This window comes from Perissodus microlepis, chromosome 9 (assembly GCF_051167445.1).
Source record: "Perissodus microlepis isolate ML-2025 ecotype Zambia chromosome 9, ASM5116744v1, whole genome shotgun sequence".
Classification (NCBI taxonomy): Eukaryota; Metazoa; Chordata; class Actinopteri; order Cichliformes; family Cichlidae; genus Perissodus; species Perissodus microlepis.
In genome coordinates, this window is record NC_140469.1 from 16683441 (window position 1) to 16702999 (window position 19559).

At 41.6% G+C, this 19559-nt stretch overlaps 3 protein-coding genes across 6 annotated transcripts; 2 read left to right on the top strand and 1 right to left on the bottom strand.

The window, feature by feature from the left end:
* Nucleotides 1-397: 397 nt before the first annotated feature.
* On the bottom strand, nucleotides 398-7402 carry ythdf3 (YTH N6-methyladenosine RNA binding protein F3). Of its 4 annotated transcripts, XM_084939275.1 has the most exons (6): nucleotides 7150-7400; nucleotides 6809-7051; nucleotides 6352-6376; nucleotides 6070-6149; nucleotides 4284-5954; nucleotides 398-1471 (listed from the first exon to the last, which is right to left on the bottom strand). In XM_084939275.1, exons 2-6 carry the CDS (start codon nucleotides 6830-6832, stop codon nucleotides 1448-1450), a joined length of 1824 nt encoding a protein of 607 aa, XP_084795401.1. In that variant the 5' UTR covers nucleotides 6833-7051; nucleotides 7150-7400; the 3' UTR covers nucleotides 398-1447. The 4 variants fall into 4 exon arrangements, with proteins under 4 accessions (XP_084795401.1, XP_084795400.1, XP_084795403.1 ...); XM_084939274.1 differs by having other exon boundaries at nucleotides 6809-7400; XM_084939277.1 differs by lacking the exon at nucleotides 6352-6376 and having other exon boundaries at nucleotides 6809-7400.
* Nucleotides 7403-8310: 908 nt separating this feature from the next.
* abhd10b (abhydrolase domain containing 10, depalmitoylase b) lies at nucleotides 8311-14968 on the top strand. The gene is made up of 5 exons (XM_084939278.1): nucleotides 8311-8445; nucleotides 10950-11136; nucleotides 11971-12082; nucleotides 13953-14090; nucleotides 14181-14968. Exons 1-5 carry the CDS (start codon nucleotides 8352-8354, stop codon nucleotides 14520-14522), a joined length of 873 nt encoding a protein of 290 aa, XP_084795404.1. The 5' UTR covers nucleotides 8311-8351; the 3' UTR covers nucleotides 14523-14968.
* Nucleotides 14969-15922: 954 nt separating this feature from the next.
* Nucleotides 15923-19558, top strand: tagln3b (transgelin 3b). The gene is made up of 5 exons (XM_084939279.1): nucleotides 15923-16210; nucleotides 17019-17250; nucleotides 18051-18225; nucleotides 18311-18413; nucleotides 18503-19558. Exons 2-5 carry the CDS (start codon nucleotides 17071-17073, stop codon nucleotides 18642-18644), a joined length of 600 nt encoding a protein of 199 aa, XP_084795405.1. The 5' UTR covers nucleotides 15923-16210; nucleotides 17019-17070; the 3' UTR covers nucleotides 18645-19558.
* Nucleotide 19559: the final 1 nt, after the last annotated feature.

Genomic DNA, 19559 nt, shown 5'->3' on the forward strand with positions numbered 1-19559 from the left:
GAACACCTTTCTGAGCAGCCTGTAGCAACTCAGAGAACCTGGTTTACAATGAAGCCAATCTCATACATTCCAGTGTTGGTTCTTATACTGTGCATGTGTTGTGTGATCTTAACTGACACGGTTTAGACAGGGTTCTTGCCTCATGCATCCCTCATAAATATCCAGACATCCCTTGGCTGTTAATTTAATCATATTGTCCGACCTCTTTGAAGAATAAGCGTGAATGATGCGGAAATGAGAGTTCCTGCTACTGTACTTGTTTATTGTAAGGGGCTTTTGTGGATTTTTTTAAGATTATTGAATGCATTAAATATTAAAAAAAACATTATTTATAAAGGCAGAACACAGTGTGTACACATTTTGAGGCAAATATAAGAAAAGACACAAAAAGCAGTGATTTCGCTAAACATGAGTAATTTTTATTTAGCTAGTGAGTTACCTAGAGGAGAAAACTGTCACATCCTTGCAGTTGATGTCTTGCCTTTTTGGAGGAATCTCTGTTAAGTCCAGCAGGTGTTGATGTGGAGGTTCTCCCAAAAGTGCTAAGAGTTGTTGAGGACAGACAGTCGGATTGGGCCTGAGGTACGGTAGAGTACACCAACATCAGAGCTAAGACAGTCAACCATGGGGCCAGCGAAGGCCGCCGATAGTTCTACCGCAGCAGCAGCAGCAGAAGCAGCAGCAGCAGCAGCTTTCTCCTCAGACAAATGCACTTAGAATGACAGAATCACAAGGAAAAAAGGGGGTGGGGGGCAAAAAAACCAAAGATGTGCACTAGCCAGCCTGCTGCATTATTGTTATCTTTTGGTACACAGAAACAAATGCAGAAAGGATGGAAACAGGTAGATGGAGGATACATCCTATGATTGGCATGATTGTGGCTGCTTCTCAATTATTTCATCCCACCTGTCAATGCCAGCCTCTGTCTGACGAGGATCAGATGGCTGAATACAGATTCAAGTACAAGACTAATTTATACATATCATATTTAACTGTCTTCCGGGCCTGATGAAGCTCACCAATATCCCAAACATTTGAGGCATTTAAAAAAAAAAAAAAAAAAAAAAAAAAAAAGACAAATAAGCTTGGTGAAATCATCTGACTACTCGGGTTAGTCAGTTAGTTGCTCACAAACAAAATCAAAGAAGAAGAACAAAGTTAGAGAGTTAAGGGTATTGGTAGAGGCTGCTGAGGACTCGAAAGTGCTTTAAAGACAGAGTTTTTCATTGTGGGTTACGTTCTTTTTCTTGTGAGACAGGAACACGGGGTTTGATGCACCAGTCAACGGATACAGATGAGTCCAACTATGGTCATGTTCAAGTGTTCAGATACATTGTCATCTTCAGCGGAAAGATTGCGAAAGCCTTTCCTCCTTGTCGTTAGGCAAATTTGATTTAAGGTCCTACATCGTTAGTGTTGCAGTTCTAGCAGACAGCTTGCTTGAAGGTTACGGTTTATTTCTATTGCGCTCCTAGCAAAAGAAAAATAAAGAACAACAAAAACAGAAAGAGATCATCAGTGGATTGTACCAGAATTGGGCAGCAAGGGAGAAAAAACAATTATAGAAAAAAAAAAAACCATCTAAAAAGTGCAACATCCCTTTTTTGTAATGGAATAAAGATATATTGAAGCCAAAATCATCTATATTGTCAACATGTAGATGCACTCCTGTGCACAAAGAAGTTGGGATTACACTCAGTAACACTTACACGTCAAGCCCTATAGGTCTGTCAAAAGACTAATAGTCACGATTGTCAGAGATTAAAATACAATAAAATACAGTTTTTAGATGGCACGTATCAAAGGACTGCCTTTGAACATGTCAGCAAATCTCATTTCTTCACATACAAATTAATATGAATTCTACATATATAAGCAATACTTGACTTATGAATTAAGAGTTTAAGTAATTCTTTATAATGTGTGTTAGAAAATCGCCACAGAATAATTACCAGAGCGCATGTGTTTAAGAGTATAGTGGTTATGCAGCTTTATAAAGAAATCACCTAAATGTAAAGTTTGGCTTCCTGTTCCAAATATTTAAAGGTTAGTGGCAGAATACTAAAACGATGTATATATATACTGTGTTAAATACTGCAATCCAGTATAAACCATACAAATACAAGCACAGCTTCACTTAAAGACATCAGAAAAATCCTGAAAGATACAAAAAAAATGGTTAATTTAAAAACAAAACAAAATCTTCTATAAACAGGGCTAAAAAGCACATACTGCTGTTTAGTGATCTATAGTTGGCATGCTGATTTATTTAAAATACACTGGCAGGCAAAGTCATCAGTCACTGAAGTAAGAAACGCCTTGAGCTTTTTGGTGTTTGGTGGAAAAATAAGTGAGACAGCAAGCGAGTGAGTGTCCTCTGTAAGACAAACACAGAGAAAATGACTTTAGAAGACCTAAGGTATGCACTAACCAAATAACGAGATATGTTTATACTGGCATGAGACTGAAGCAACGACACTCAGCTTGTAGTAATAACTCTAAAGCCAAGTTCCAGACAGCCATACTCAACAAAACATGAGTAGTGACAAACAAATACACAAGGGTGTGTTGCAGATTTAGAAGAGTTGGTAAAGACACACTAAAATAGGTAAAATGCGAGTGGGGCATTGGAGTCAAAATAACCCCCAGAGGCTGATGGTTTTCTCCAGTTTTCAGTCGGAGTAGTGACCTCATTGAAGGTGTCCATATCAGTGCTCTGGGAAAACCACAGAGACCCAGGCCCCAGAGTAACTCTATCCCCAGTAGAGGAGCTCTTAGCACAGAAAGCTTCACAAAATGTAGTCTAGACTTGACTTATAGGTCTATATCGCTGCATGAAAAGGGGTCACATTAATTTAAAAAAAGCGTGTAATTCATTTCTTTGTAAAAAGTAGTAAGAAAAAGGGTTTTCCACCTTAACATTCAGCTAAGACTGGGGAATGTATTATGTATGGCACATACAACTGTAAGCATTACAGCTGAGTGGAATTCATCCCATCATGTTATGAGCATCCACACCACAGGAAAGAAGGAGCTTCCCTCTGAGTATTAATTACCAAATTAGTTATGCTAACCAAATCCTGTAACAACATTTAGATCCAAAGTTACTTCTAAAGAAAACACTCTGCGAAGGTGTTTTTTGTGCAGGTAGCTGTGCTGCTTTGACACCTCTCAAAGTTCAGGAAGGATTGGCCAAACAACAGAGAACAATTAACCTTGTCAGCCTTAGGAGGCGGAGCCCTCACTCGGCCGATCCTGTCATGTAGGAGGTTAGGGATACAAAAAGCAGAACGGCGCAGGATGAAACTGGCTTTCTACTGACAGGTTGTTTTCAGAAGCCTGAAAACACTGACTTGAAATATTTATGAGAAAGTAACCCAGCGCATATTAACAAGGTCAGCTGTGAGCAGCCAATACAGCATCAATAGAGCACCAGTAGTGGGGGAGTAGGTGGAAAAGAAGGGAGTGGGTCGTGGGATGGGGTAGGTTTCTAAACGCAATTAGATTAGCATACCGGTGAATCTAAGAATGGATGCAGCAGAGAGCTATCAGTGATACCATGTTTGCCTTTTTGGCTGATGTTTTTCCACAGCAGCAGCCTCCCACAGAGTTTTCACTACATTTGTGGTACACCACTGTTATTACCACGGTAACATATTTTAGTTTCCCCAATGAGAAGCTTATTCTGTGCTCGTTTTTACTTACAATCTCACCGTGCATTTTTAGAATACATATTCCTGGCAAACTGCGCCGACTGTGCCGTGGCAATTTGCAGACAGTTTGTAGGCCAGGAGCTTATGTTGGTAAAGGCTAATAAAGCATGAGGAGCCAGTGGAGAGCAGGGGCTCGGTGTTCAAAGGAAGATCGGAGCCTACGTCTGCCTTTGTCTGGCAGAAGGAATGCCAGGAATCTAGACTATTTCAGGAAAACTTAATGCATCCAGCTCCATTTGGGCAGATCGTCGCAATCTCAGCAGCATGAGATGGCTGATGAGAAATCAGTGTTTTCTTGAGCCTGCTTATGAGTAATGGTGCCATGTCAATCTGCTGACAGGCCTCTGGGAACTTCCATTTACAGCAGACTGTTCATTCAGCAACAGGATGTTACAACCTCTGAGCAGGTGGAACAAGATCAGCTGATTACAGTCTGACAACAGCCTGCAGCAGTGACTCTGTGAAAGTTAGCCTCCCTTTGAAGTAAAGGCCGATAAAACTGAACTACCTTGGCACATGCAAACAAGATATTTACAGAGGACAGGGCTCTTAAAGCATGTATTATCTCACCTTCCTCAGAGCCTCCTCCTCTTCCTGACGTTTCTCATAATGTGCAAAGTCATCAAAGATTGAGGTGGTATGCTTGTAAGTGGCGATAACTTTAAGCACTTGTTTGGCCTTCTCCAGAGGCACTTCCTGAGTGTCCCTGGAGTTGGTCACTGGCTTGTTGTCATTGTTCTCCAGCCGGATGTGACGCAGCTGGTTGTTGGGCACGTCTTTGATGAAAATCCACTTTACCTCAAACTTGCCCTTCCACTTATCCTGAGACCAGACGCCTGCATAGGCATTGTAGTCCACTGGTGAGCGCATTTCAGCTACGCCACAAAAGTGCCCACTGCCGTTGACACTGAACAACAAGTACAGGGGCCCCTTGTTGCCCAGGGAGCGGTAAGCACCATCCAGGCGCTTGTTGCCATGTTCTGTACTGCACCAGATAGAGTACTTGATTGAGCGGTGGATGTCATCTTCTGAATAGCTCTTGATAATGAAAACGCGCCCATTTTTCAAGTTCCAGTCAAAGTCTTTGGGGTTGTAGTTGTTGAGGGCACGAAGTTTCTCCAGCACTGGGTGCACTTCTCCAGAGCAAGGGGAGGCACTCGGTGGGATTCCAACACAAAGACCAAAGCCCTCTCCACGGTTCCTCGGAGCCACCCAGCGGTTAGGGGGCGGGCCAGGTTGTTGGGGTTGTTGCTGATGAAGAGGCTGAGGGGGTTGGGAAGGAAGGTGCAGGTGTGGAGGACCAGGGGGCAGAGGCTGGGGGTGTTGAGGGGACTGGAGAGACTGGAGTTGGAAGGGTTGGTGTTGGTGTTGGTGTTGGGGCTGGTGCTGGTGCTGGTGCTGAGGCTGAGGGGGTAAAGGGTTCTGCAGTAAGGGCTGTGGCTGACCAAGGAGAGGCTGCTGCACCAGAGGCTGGGGGGGCATCATAGTCTGAGCTAATGGGGGCTTGTTCAGAGAGCCCTTATCATCCCAAGTACCAATGTTCATATTGTGCTTTATAGGGGGTGGGGGAATAGCGGCGCCTCCCCCTATCCCCATGTTGGCTTTGGGTTTGACCTTGGGTTGTGGTTTGGCCGGCTTCTTGGCAATAGCTGCCCAGGAAGCGGGTTTAGGTGCAGAGGAGCTGACAGACGGAGGGAGGTTGCTGGCCGACATGCTGCTCATACCTGCTGTGCCTCCTAAAGGTGAGCCCACAGTTTTGGTGACAGCTGCCACCATGTCTGTACCCAGCTTTAGCCCCGTCATACCCTGCTCAATGCTGCTCAGCACCGGGACCTTACTGAGCTGGGTGTCGCTTCCAAAGCCCGCCTGTCCGTCCGTGATGGCTCGACCCAGCGAGCTCGGGGCGTACCCATAGCTATTGCTGTAGACTGAGCTCTGTGTGGACTGGCCCTGAGAGACACTAGTACCCCAGGTGGAAAAGTCTGCATTGCCCGGAAAAAAGTTGAAGCCGTGCTGCCCAAGGAAGGGAGGGGTGTTTCCCAGGGCACCCGGTTGACTGAAAACACCATCAGGGATGAAGTGTGGCTCGCCGTTGCTCATCTGTCCATAGGTAGTTAAGTAGGGCATAGGTGGGTCTCCTGCTGTGGACCAAGCAGCCTCCCCCAGAGAGTAAGGGAAACCAATGGATGGAGCATAGTAGCTGGGCATGTAGGGATCAGACATTGGTGGATAGCTGTTACTCTGTGTGGCCAAAAAAAAAAAAGTCACAGGTTATACAGAGTGACAACAAACAAGCAAGAAAATTCTGTGTGCAAGTCATTTGTCCATAATACATGGTACTCGTGTGCCTCCTTACCTGATTTGTCTGGCCGCTTAGGTAAGGCTCAAAATCATCATCATTTACACCATCCTTTTGATGCATTGATCCGTTTTGCACTAAGATCAGAAACAAGGGACATTCAATACGAGAAATTCAGAAAGAAAGATGTAATCAGAAACATTTTACTCACAGGTTTTCAGCAGCTAAAGTAAACAAGGCTAACATAAATAAGCTGCAGTTTTGAATAGCATGGTAGCTAATTGGACATGAAAACAGCCTGCAGTGCCACACTGGAAACGCCACAGTATGAAGCCTTACCTTTATTTCCTTGTCCTTTAGGTCTCTGAGGAAAAAATACATAAAAAAAAAAAAAAGAAATGAGAAATGAGACTAGTGTCAGATCACGACAGGAAACAAGAAACACACGCACACTGACAGAGCAGGCTGTATCCCTACATAAATAAATATATAAGTCGACGATCCAGTCAACCTCAGGCTGAAGCATCAGCCCGGATGCTAACATTTACAGGTTGCTTCGTATTATTGACCGGATGTCAAACGCTCTGACATCCAGTAAACGGTGCCGCATTGGCAAACCCACCCGGCTACAGCTAGAGTTGATTAGTAGTACAGTCGGCCTACATTACAGCTAATAGCTATCACACATCAAAGACTTTGGAGCCTGTTTGCCGAGCCAGATCAAACTGTTGTCGGCAAAGTTTCATTCCGCAGCACCGCTAAATCCGTAGCACCGTTCCGCTTCCGACACACGAACCTGATCGACGGTGGTCGCAGACATCCTCCAGGAACCGAAACTGATGGCTGTTTGTGAGACTGTCCACGGCTTCCTCTCTCTCCCTCTCTGCACTTTGGTGCTTTGCTGGCTCGTCTCTTCGGTTGTCCAATCACTCTGTTAACGTTACAAGGCGGCGTTTTTTCCCTTTTCCTTTCCTCCTGCCGTGCTCAGATCCTGACGACGATTCGCTGCTTTTGGCTGTTACAAACGGCGACTTTGTGTCTGCGGAGAGGGCGTCAGTTAACGTGTCCGATCCTGCCACAGATGGTGTTTATCAGTCAAGCCCAAACTGACTAGTGCCTTACTGGAATATCCCTTACCATATTCCACAATGGCGGATAGGCTTTTTACTCCCGCTTCCGTTCCGTTCTGCTGCTCCGTGACCTTCCGCCTGTGACGCTCTGAGTCATGTTACAAACTGACACTTCACATGACGGTCACAACAACTTCTCGGCTACCATGTCCGCAGCAGTGTCACCCCCTCTGTTACCCCTACCCACAGTAAAATAGGCACACTGCTTCACTGATTGTAGCTTAGCGCGCATCTGCTAACCCCGAGCACTGGATGAATGCGTGAAACCCGCATAGAAACGTTAATAAGTAGTACATTTACTAGTTTTCATAGTATTCTGTTACTTTTATGTTATATTTTCTTTTTTGGCATGTGACTTCTGTTATATTATTTAATATTAAAGATATTATAATAAATCAAACATGATGCATGACACTGCACAAACACTTTAAAAAAACACTATAAAACTACAACATGAAAGATGATATTTACTCATAAATAAAGGCAGTATTGCTCACAACAGCTATTTTGATTTACTTGATTTGCGTTGCTTATTTAATGTGTGATCTTTTTCTTAAATATATACGTAATATAATACATAGTTGTATGTAAAGAGACCTCACTGTTTGTTTTTATGTGTGCTTTTTTGTTTTCTATTTTTCTGTAGTTATTAAGTTGAATACATGTGTGCACTACAGGTTTGATAATCTGCACACTGATGATTATTATTATTATCTATTTAGTCTTTTTTTTAACAACTTAATGCGTTTTTGAGCTAGTATTACTAAGTCTGAGTGTTGCTGTCAGTTCAGTGAATGCACTTAAGAATTAAAGAGTGACCAAAAGGGGCTTTTGGTTACAGTATGCTTGTTTTAGAGAAATAATAACAAACTTCATTTTAAAGATTTTTTTTTCGTGATTGCCAAGATAAAGAAGCTTTACTGCACTGGTGCAGGTGACGACATTTTCTCAAGTATTCCACTTTAATAGCCTTTTGAGGTACCCGCTACCCACCCAAATGTGTAAATGTCTACATTTTCTTTCTTCATTATACTTTTAGTGCAAGTTTAATGCGTGGCTTTTATTGCTAAGGCAGTATATTTCCACTGAAGTAAAGGAATGTAGTACAGGACGCAATGTACCTCTACTTTGAACTACAACTGTGTGCGGCTTGAAACGAGACTCGCGGCTCCAACTCTCGCGATATTTCCTCAGTGGTCTCGGAGCAGTATGGCGGCCGTCGCGCTGAGGTCTTGCCGCAGAGGACTTTCGCAGATTTTAAGCAATGGGGGGCTCGCAGCTCTGTCTTCAAAGCGTCTGGAAGGTTTGTTGAGGTGTCCTCTTATGGCAGGAACATTTGGTAACGTTCGTGTGTCTTACAGAGGTATTTAAACACGTCGGAGGGGGTGTGGCTCGCACAGACTGCGTCGTCCTAAAAATATTTTAGGACATGAACGGCGAAATGTTAACGCTCGGAATGCTTTTGCGCCATTTTTGGTCAAATTTTGTAGCATTTCTAAAATGCTTAGAAAGCTAATTACCCTCGCTTGAGTAAATCGCTGGTATGTTCCAGCGATGTGAAAGAAATGCCCATGCTCTTGCATCGAGATGAGCTTTATCCAGAGGCGGAGCCAGACATTTGAAACACCCGGGGCTTAGCCCTAAAGGGTAGTATGCATGTGGGATTTTTTTTTTTTTTTTTGGGGGGGGGGGGGGGGGGGTTAGAAATGACTGAAAGATTAATTGCCTCTGTTTTGAGTTTTGTTCAAAAAAAGAATGACTTCATATAGGGAAAAATATATATCACATATGCAGGACACCTTAAACTAGTTTTTTAATTAAGCAGCAAGGCAGAACAAAGTCAGGGCTGTATCAAGACACGAGGACTAAACCCCGATTCAACCAGACCCAGAACTGATCCGGAATTAAAACAGGACTACAACAGTTCAAAATCAGGACTACTGAGGACTTAACCAAGACAGAACCACAATCAGAACTAGATGATAGTAGCACTAAAAATCATCATATACCTGCACTACACTTATTTTTTTAATTCTACCAAAGTACACTATTTAGATTGAGAAAAGTTTATATAATTATTTAGCCTTGTTGTGCAAACAAGCCTGCATAACTTAATAAATGTAGAATTTGAAAAATAGTAAACCTAAAAAGAAACACTAGGTACGAGATACATGAGTACCTATGATACGGTGATACTTTTGGTAAACAACCATTTGACTAACATGTGTGTCTCACCTGCTCTTGTTCCATCTCTGTTCTGTCCTCATTCTCCATCTCCCTCTCCCTCTCTGTTCCTCTCTCTCCCTCTTTGTGCTGACAATCATCAAATATACAGTTGAAACCAGATATTTACACACTCTTTAGATCAAAACACAAACACTTTTTTAATTGTAACATCAAATCAGACTAAATGTTTATTTTTTTAGATTGATAAATATATTATTTATCAATAACATATTTGTTAACTTTAAGAGTAAAGAGAGAAACTATCTGTATTTCTTAATTGTAAATGGCACCAAATTGTATTCATAATTGAGCCACACTTATGGAGCTCCACAGTTCTTTTTCTGGTGTTTTGGTTGATATCTCTTAATTTTCCCATTTCAAAGAAACAGGCTCTGTGTTTTGCCTTATATGCATCCACAGGTGTGCCACCAATTTACTCACATGGACTCTACTAACCTATCAGAAGCTTCTTCTGCCCAGAATGGAATCGTCTGGAGTTTTCTTATTAATTAACAATAAACTTAGTGTATATGTACTCCTAAATTTGATGAAAGTGACAAAAAATAGACAGCTCTGTCTCTCTTTATTCTGACATTTAACTAATTCAAAAGATATTTCAATATTTATTTATCCAAAACAAAACAAGTTTACTCTAAATTGATGTTTAACAGTAAAAAAATGTTCTTGTGTTTTCCATAAAGTGTATGTAAATATCTGGTTTCAACTGTGAATATACGGCTGTGTATTGAAGTTCCTCTTGTTTTGCATAGAAATATACTGAACAACATACAAAGCATAATATATAAAATACTACCAGAGTTTTCTTTGAAAGAAGCCCCTTATGTCCATTCTTGTATATCAGTGCATTACTGAAACCGATTTATTTAGCCGTGGAGGGTAACAACTGAAAATATGAAATAAACACACATGTAAGCTAAGACTCTCTAAAGAAACAGCATTGTTGTTGTTCGGCTTTTCATTTCGCCATTTGTTGATTCACTTGAAGAGCAAGTAACGTAATATTGGTCAAGTGATCAGTTTGATATCAATCTTTCGTGATACACAGTCAAATTTACATTATTTGTACGGTACGAATGATTTGCTTTCGTACCTGGTCAAACTTAAGCTCTCCTTAGTATGGCTGGCTCCGTTTCTCCAACAGCGCACTCACAGGCAGCAGCTGCCCCGCCCTCTCGCTCAGTTGCTTAGTGCCTGAGCTCGGATCGTACCAATATCAGGGGGGATTCACGCACAGTCGTAAATTCCCACAGTGTGCACTATGTGCTTCGAATATTGTGTGTACTTTTTGTTTTATACAGTTGTCAGCCAGGCATCTAACTATGAAAAAATTACACTCCAAAAGACCCCGGGCTTCTGACAAAACAACCCGGGCTTAAGCCCAGTAAGCCACCCCCACGCTCCGCCCCTGGCTTTATCCTACGCGGGGGCATGACATGTGTCCAGCAAAGTTCGCAAAACTGAGCGAAAATTCTGTACAGGGAGTCATTAATGTAACAAATTCAGTATCAATAAATAATATTCAATGTCAATAAATAACAAAACTAATGTTCTGTGAAACAGAACCCAGGAGGCACAAATCTTCGGTTCAGTATGCTTCACGACCAGATCTCCCAAAGCTGGCCTACAGAAGAGTGAAGGGAAAGAGCCCAGGTGTGATTTTCCTCCCAGGTTATGGCTCCAACATGAATGGACAGAAAGCTGAGGCGCTGGAAGAGTTCTGTAGGTCACTGGGACACTCATACCTCAGGTAAGTTATCCAAACATATCACTGTGAGAGAGAAGCCCGATGCTGAGCATGACATTAAATCAAGTTTAAAAAATAAAGCTAAACACAGTCAATCCAAAGTGAGCTATAGGACTGCAAGAGGCACAAATGAAATAAATGAATTGGGGGGGAAACCCATCATCCAACTGATATAGAATTAAAAATAGAGAAATTTGATCTGCAAACAAGAATCAAGTGACCAATAAGTACAGCTGTGTTGTCTTTTAATGTGCTTGTTAATGTTGAAGTTAATAGAGGAAAACACCTCTATATGTAGGAGAGTATTAAAAATATGCTGTTGCTATACGGTGTTTTTGTTTGCACACAATATCAATTTCTATATACCTTTTGAATATACTGTAACTGAGACTTTTTTTGCTGGGATGCATCTTTTATATTAGCTGAAACCAAAACAAGATCTAGTAAGTAAACTGAAAACCCAAAGTATTATAGCTATATGGAAATATATAGAGATTAATTGATAGATTTAATTAATCCCACACTGGGGAAATTCACTTGTTACAGCAGAACAAATGTCAGGAAGAAAAAAAGTGAGTTAGAGTTATATGATGTAAAGAAAAATGAATAGTTGTCTGTTAAAGCACGGAGGAATGAATTGATGAATAATTTAATTATCCTAAAAATACCGCCACCTTTCATCGTGTGAAGTCTGAAGTTCCTGGTTAATCAAGTGGCTCCAGTTCTGAACAATAAGAGGCTTGTTAGGTCCACATAAACTTGTCTGTAGCCTTGTATGACTTGCCATCGTTTTAGCTTCAGCTATTCACCCACTTTGTGCTATTTGTGGTTTTCCAGGTTTGATTACACAGGACATGGAGCCTCAGGAGGTGTGCTATCAGAAGGAACTATTGGTACCTGGAAAAAAGATGTCCTTTTTGTGTTGGATGAGTTGGCAGAGGGGCCACAGGTAAATATTTCCTAGGCTAATTCCATTGCTAGTTAGAGGAGGTAAGTAATCAGTCAAGTTATGTAAATTTTGAACGGCAGGCTTGGTCATTGGTCCTGCATTAAGATTATCAGGTTCCTGAGAATAATCCTCAAAGGTTTTCATTAGACCAGTAATATCAGACAAACAAATATATGAAACCTTGAAAATAAGGACCTAAATGCAATAGAGCTTCAATCATTTCTTCAATTTGTTAAATTGCAACTATATGTTGTTTTTAATAACCTACAGGTAAGTAATGCATCATCACATGTTTCAGTGTATTTGAAGTTGGCAATTACCAGAGTCAGTCTGTCTTCTGGCAACATTTATAGTAGGTTTTACCAAAAATGCAGGTATGCTTGCCAATCTCATTTTGCTGCAAAAATAAAATAAATAAATAAAGATAATTTTATCTTGTGGGATAAAACAAATATTGATAAAAGGAGGTGATTATTTTATTCTAGTATTCAGCATATTGCAAAAATATTAAATAGACAAATAATGTCATGTCGTGAGCAAAGTATTGTGGTAGTATAGTAGTAGTCCCACTTCTATACTTGTGCACATGCACATTTGTGATGCGCACTGAGTCTCCTGCAGCGTAAACTACATTTTGGGGGAGAGGAGGGAGTCGCAGGAGACCCAGCGTGCTAAGTAAGGATATTGTTGAGCTACATACGTGTTGAAAATTTGACCTACTGACTCCATTGACGGTGCACAATCCTGTAAATGTTTTCTTTTTTTTTTAATGAGGATGAGTCTCATTTTAGGCTGGGAAGTTGTGGGGTCTTTCACTGACAGTGCTGGGTTTATGTCTGATTACCAATGATCCTTAAAATAAAGCTTGAGACGGTATGATACAGAAGCTGATTGGACCTGCAGGTGGTCAGAGGGCAACAGAAACATAGCAGAAGTGATGGGAGCAGTGCGTGGCTCCGCAAGAGGATACAATTAAGCAGTACAGGACTCCAGTGAAAGCTTTATTTTTTTTTCACATAACTGTAGACTGATAAAACGCATACAAAATACACACAACAAAATACCTAAAATAACTTGACATATGCACATGACATGCAAAATCTTCCCCAATTCAAAACCTAAAGAATATCTTATTGTCCTCTACTGAAAAATTCTGATCTTATAAATGTACAAAAATATTCATAAGGTCAGTTGCTGAGCACGGCATTTCTGCTTCTGCATTGAAAACCCTTCCCTAGAGTCTGTGTGCTGGAGGCTTCAAATCTCTACATTTACGTGTAAGCTGCATTCTCAGCCATAGCTGGCAGTAGCCACAGCTACTTGTAATGTCCTGAAATTCTGCTGTTGTTGAAGGTGGACGTGGAGAAAATCTCCCCTTTTACCAGATGAAACTGAAAATAGCCTTCTAGTGTCAAACTCAGCACTTAACGTTATTCTGCACAGTGAATCCAAAGCTAACAAGTAAAGGCAAAACAGGTCTGGGAGCAGGTTTAGTGACACCTCAATGGGTGCATTTAAAATTCTCATTTGCAGTAACTAAACTGGGTTCATGAGCGAATCAATAACAGAGATGTAAAACCTTTCTAAATTCTACCTCAAGTGTTGCCCCCCCCCCCCCCCCCATTTCACCAGAAGATGGCACTGTTCACCAGAAGATGGCACTGTTCACCAGAAGATGGCACTGTTGCCACATTTATACCACAGCTTTTGTTTTCAACCGTTCTACTGCATGAATGTGTGGTTTCTTAAAAATGTTTGAAGTGAGGTATCCAAGTTTGGGTTTTTTTGTTTGTTTGTTTTGGGGGTTTTGATTTTTTCCCAACTATCAGTTGAGCTATATTTAATTTGTGGTGTTTTTGCCATCTTGTAGATACTGGTTGGTTCCAGTATAGGTGGTTGGCTTATGCTGCTGGCAGCCATTGCCAGACCAGAGAAGACAGCTGCGCTAGTGGGCATCTCCACTGCCGCTGATCATGTTGTCACAGCGTTCAACTCTCTTCCGCTGGAGGTGAGAATATAAAATACAATAACATGTGTAATTCTTTTTTGTTTTAAATATTTTCTCATCTAAGTGTGATATCTCTGTGTTCAAATGCAGACACGCAAGGAGTTTGAGGCCAAGGGGGAGTGGACTATACCCACCAAACACATGGAGGAGGGTGTTTACAAGTTTAACATGGACTTTTTGCGTGAGGCAGAAAATCACTGTGTTCTCCAGAGTCCCATCCCCATCACCTGCCCCGTGCGGCTCATTCATGGGCTCAAAGACGAGGACGTCCCCTGGCACATCTCCATGCAGGTTGCAGAGCGTGTCCTCAGCTCCGACGTGGACGTCATCCTCCGACGACATGGCCAGCACCGCATGTCTGACAAGGACGACATCAAGCTTATGGTCTACACCATTGACGATCTCATCGATAAGCTGACCACTATGGTCTGAGTAAGGAATAGGAAAGTGAGCCGGAGATGTTCCTAAGATTAAAAGATAATGACTTTGTTAACTGGGAAGTCAACCCTCAAGGATATTACCAAACAACGGCATGTTGCACCGCCAAATATGACCTTTTATCCATCTATGTTTTTCATCCCATATTTCATCATGTCAACATGTTGGCAAATTGAAAACTATATTGTAAGGGAGCCCTCCTGCTAGCTGTTCCCTTGTATCTTCAGGTTGCATTTGTATGTGCTCCAGGTTATTGTATCAAGTGTTACGTTTGGTAAGCCGTTCTTAGGTCTGCCATTGCTGCTGTCTCTGCCGTTGTTCTTACTGTTTGGCTGTCTCTTCCCCTCCTTCCCTCCTCCATCTTCACTTAGAAACACAGTTTTCCTGTGCCTTTTTAATCACTTTTCACCCGTTTTGGCTAATAAAACCTTTGCACACTAGAGTGCAGGTCTCAAGTCTGTGAAAGTGCACACACAGATGACACAAGCAACATTATGTGGCGACAAAGAGCAACTGAAAGCTGCATTCAGGTGCATTCAGAATAAATTGCACTGGGAGATGTTAGTTGGAAAATATAGTTTATTCAGAGTCAGAGAGGATTTTTATCTATATATTTGTCTAACTGGGGAAAATACAAAAAGTCACACCCGAACGTATATCAGCACCATTACTAAGTAGGGTTAAGAATATAGTGATACTTGTACAATGTAAATTGTCAGTGCGAGCAGAAACCAGGAGTTTTTGGTTTCTTTGTATTTGCACAACATTTCTGTTACGTAACTCCGGCCTGCTGAAAGGAGCCGCTGAGCTGTTGATTATTAACATGTAACTGGCCACTGGGTGCTCTATGCTCAATGGGGTGAAACCAACCACTTGGGAGCTCTCAAGTCCACATAACTGCAGCAGTGACCTTTAACTTATGGCTGAGCTGGGTATCCAGTCATCTGGCATGCTTAAACTAAACTCAGATGTCAGCTTGTGACTGTATTAATAAATTACATTTACTGTGTTGCTCCTGCTTGGACAGAAGTGTCCCATATTTTAGTTATGTTACCGTGTAGCTGGATCAAGTAAAAAAGAACACTGTCCAAGTTGAACCACGGTGCTCATCCAAGATAAAGCTCAAATTCAATTAGCTATAATGAATGGGTCCCAGTGCTGAAATCAAACAGTCTCTGCACTGTGCAGAAACCCAGGAGGTAGACCAGCACTTTAAAGAAAACAACATAGACAACTGTTGTTGAGCAAGTCAGTGTAGCTGCCAACTGATCAGCTATGATGAAATAAAAGAAGATTATCTTGTTTGCTGTGATCTCCATCTACTATTGCCTTAAAGTCGCAGGCGGTAGTTCAAAGATTTGATTTGACACCATCATGTGCCTCTGCTTTGACGAGGATCCGTTCAATGCCGAATGAGCTGAGCGTGCACTACAGTGACCACTATCCTGGAGCGCAGTCACGTCGCAGTCTGTGCTGAGAGTGACTCTGGGGACACCTCCCGGGGGAGCTGCCATATAAAACCAGTGGCTCGCTCCTCCCGGACAAAGTGAGGTCCAGCCTCGTCCCATCAGCACGGATGCTTCAGCACTTCAGCATCCTCAGCCTCAGCTCAGCTTTAGCTCAGCGGAATTAACGCATCGGATACGGGACGAATCTGACCTTTCTCCCTGCTGTCCTCAGTAGTAAGTGCATCATTGCTTTTCACCCCCTCGATAAAAACGCTGTGAATGCATGACTTTTGCAGCATATAATGCATAAATGCAAACAATGCGGCGTCACGGCTGCCATGTGAGCTTTGGACGGCTCCCTTTCTGTTTTAACAAGCTGCAGAACGCGTAGCAATGTGGCATGGTGTTATCAGGTAACGGGACTTTATGTTTCATGCATTACATTTAAGTTTACTGCGCACTTTGTGAACGATGCAGTGAACGGCAGGTGATGTATTCCCAAAACGCATATGCGTAAAAGAGGACTGACGTAATTAAATTAAACTCTATTGCAGCTAAAAATAGCGCAACGTGAACTTCTGTATATTGTTGGAAGCTCCCTTTTAAAAATGAAAAAAAAAAAAGGATATAAACTTTTCGTGAAAATACATTTGATTATTTAATTTGCGTCATGTTGCCTGCGCGGAGGTTATACTTGAACGGACATCAAGTACAGCGCATCTTTGCGCTCGGTGTGCCGGAAACGGGATTCATCGTTGCCATAGCAATAAGAGGGCTTGTCCGTGTTCTGGGCGGCAGTGAGAGGACCACACCCATTCTGTGCTAGAGGCTCCAAAGATGTCTCTGGGTGGACCGATGGATGGGAAGCGAGACGTGTGCTGATGTGGCTTTTATCTAAACATTAACATTTTGTTTTATTTAAAAGAATATTGTAACCAATATGGAAAATTGATTTAGATCAGACAAAATGGTAACATAAAATATAACATGAGAAGATTGCACTGGTGTAATGATTGATGATGAAATCGTTTGTTCTCTTCAGGCAAATTGCACACTGCATAGAAAATATATACTAGATTCCTGAGAGACCCACAATGGCAAACAGAGGGCCCAGTTACGGACTGAGTCGAGAGGTGCAGGAGAAGATTGAGCAGAAGTATGATCCTGACCTGGAGCAAAGGTTGGTCGATTGGATAATTGCACAGTGTGGAGGAAACCTGGAGAAACCACAGCCGGGAAAGCAGAACTTCCAGAAATGGCTGATGGATGGAACAGTGAGTGTCTGCGGCATAGTTTTCTGCTTGAAATAGAAGCTAGCCTTAAATAATTTAGGATAGCTCTGTGAGATTTAAAGAGCCCAAGGTTGGCAAAAGTCTAAAAAAAAAGTTTTTATATTTTTTATATACTAAAAATATAAAGTATAAATATATTAATATTCTCTTTTTATTAGAATTTCTTTATGTACTATTGGCTAAGTTGCAATTAGGTTGTTAAAAGAATACTTGTGTTTTGTGTTATTGATAAGTCACTGATAGCAAACGGCAATTTGAAAATTGCTAACTATTATGGCTATACTGATCTCTGTAAGCCTCTGATTTAAAAACTCCTCTATCTTCACAGTGAAGATGCTTACCAGTGCACCCTTCACTTTGCTGTCTTTTGCCATGCTCTTTAGCTGACTCTAATGCTAAAAAAAACACTCAGAGAAAACAATCATATGACGCAGATACATCAATTTATGACCTAATAATTAACTCTAGAGATAAGAGTGTAATGCAATCAGAGGCCATTGCATGTTCACAGCAAAGTGACTCAGACTTTTTGTGAATTAGAAGACGCTCTTCCTCTCCAGAGACCACACTTCTTCTTGAAATTAAGCCGTTACTAAAGTACAAATTGGAAAGGGAAGATAAGACTACAACCCAGAATAAAAATGTCCATATTAGATTAGGCGTGTCAAATGACAATGTCTTTGGGTGAGCTATTCCTTTAAGAACCATGAGTCATTAGTATGGTATGGTCAGCATGTTGGTTGATGACAGTCAATACAGATTCCTGACCTCTTTTGTCCCAGATTCTCTGTAGACTCATCAACAGCCTTTATCCGAGGGGGAAGGAACCCATCAAAAAGATCCCAGAGACTCAGATGGCCTTTAAACAAATGGAGAAGATCTCCCAGTTCCTGCAAGCCGCAGAAGCTTATGGAGTCACAACCACTGACGTCTTTCAAACTGTAGATCTCTGGGAGGGTAAACTCTATCTTCTGATGCAGTCATGTTTACTCTATTTAATAGTCACCAGATGATTTACAAAATGTTTACAATCTGGCTACAGGAAAAGACATGGCAGCAGTCCAAAGGACCCTAATGGCTCTGGGGAGTTTGGCTGTCACCAAAGACGACGGTCAATACAGAGGAGATAGAGACTGGTTCCACAGGTGGATACGCAGCGAAACAAAACAAAAAGAACTCAATATCTTCACAACTGCACAGCTAATCCTGTAACCATATTTCTGTTTCTATTCAGGAAAGCCCAGGGGTACCGAAGAGAATTCACCGACGAGCAGCTACGCCAAGGACAGAGTTTAATTGGCCTCCAAATGGGCAGCAACCGTGGGGCTTCCCAGTCTGGTATGACAGGCTATGGCATGCACCGTCAGATCATGTAGACCCATTACTACCCTTGCTGTTCTGCTTCCAGACCTTACTCTCTCCTAACACCACAAATATTGTAGCCCCAAAAACCTTCCTAAGCTTCGTAGCACCTGCCACGTTAACCTCAGTTTCCCTGAAAGTGCTGCTTTTGCCAGACAGTGTTTTATTCACACTTTGAAAAAAATGATGTCAGATGCTGTAGCTCTCCTTCTTTGGACTCTCCTTCCCTTCCTCTCTCCCAGGTTCTCACGTGCTGTTTCCTAACTATCACTCTTAACTCCATTTGGTTACTTTTCAGGTCCAGATGTTTACTTTACGTGGAACTCAGTGTTTCAGCATCGGTTTAGTCTTGCAAAGTGTTTAAATAAAATCTCTATACAGTGCAAGTTGTACATATATTTACGGAAGTACTGTAAGCCACTGTTAAAGCATGCCGTATGCTATGCATTTTTAATTATCGACACATTACATTTCTTTGCTTGTTTTAGGATGGCTACTGTTACCCTGTAATTATTTAGCCTTAAACCTAATGGAACTTAATGACTGACGATGTCTCTGCTATCTTGTCTGAAGACTTGTTGCAGTATCCTCTGTAACCAAATCAACCTCACGTGGTGCCTGGTTATGGGACTACAAAGACTGGGTCCTGATATACTGGCCTCAAATTATAAATGAGAGTCATTCATTCTGAGCCATGCCCTTGTTATTTGTTTGTTAGATTACATATTGTACTGTGTCTCTTTTGTGCGCAACAAGCAAGTAAATGTGCAGTAGCCAACATGTACAACAGTGGACTTTTCATCTCTGATGCCAGTTGATTACACTGCTTGAATGTGCCCTTTTATGTGTATTATATTTTTAAAATATATTTATATCTGGAAGCCTGTAAGAAGAATTATTTAAAAAAAAATAAAGTACAGTATGATAAG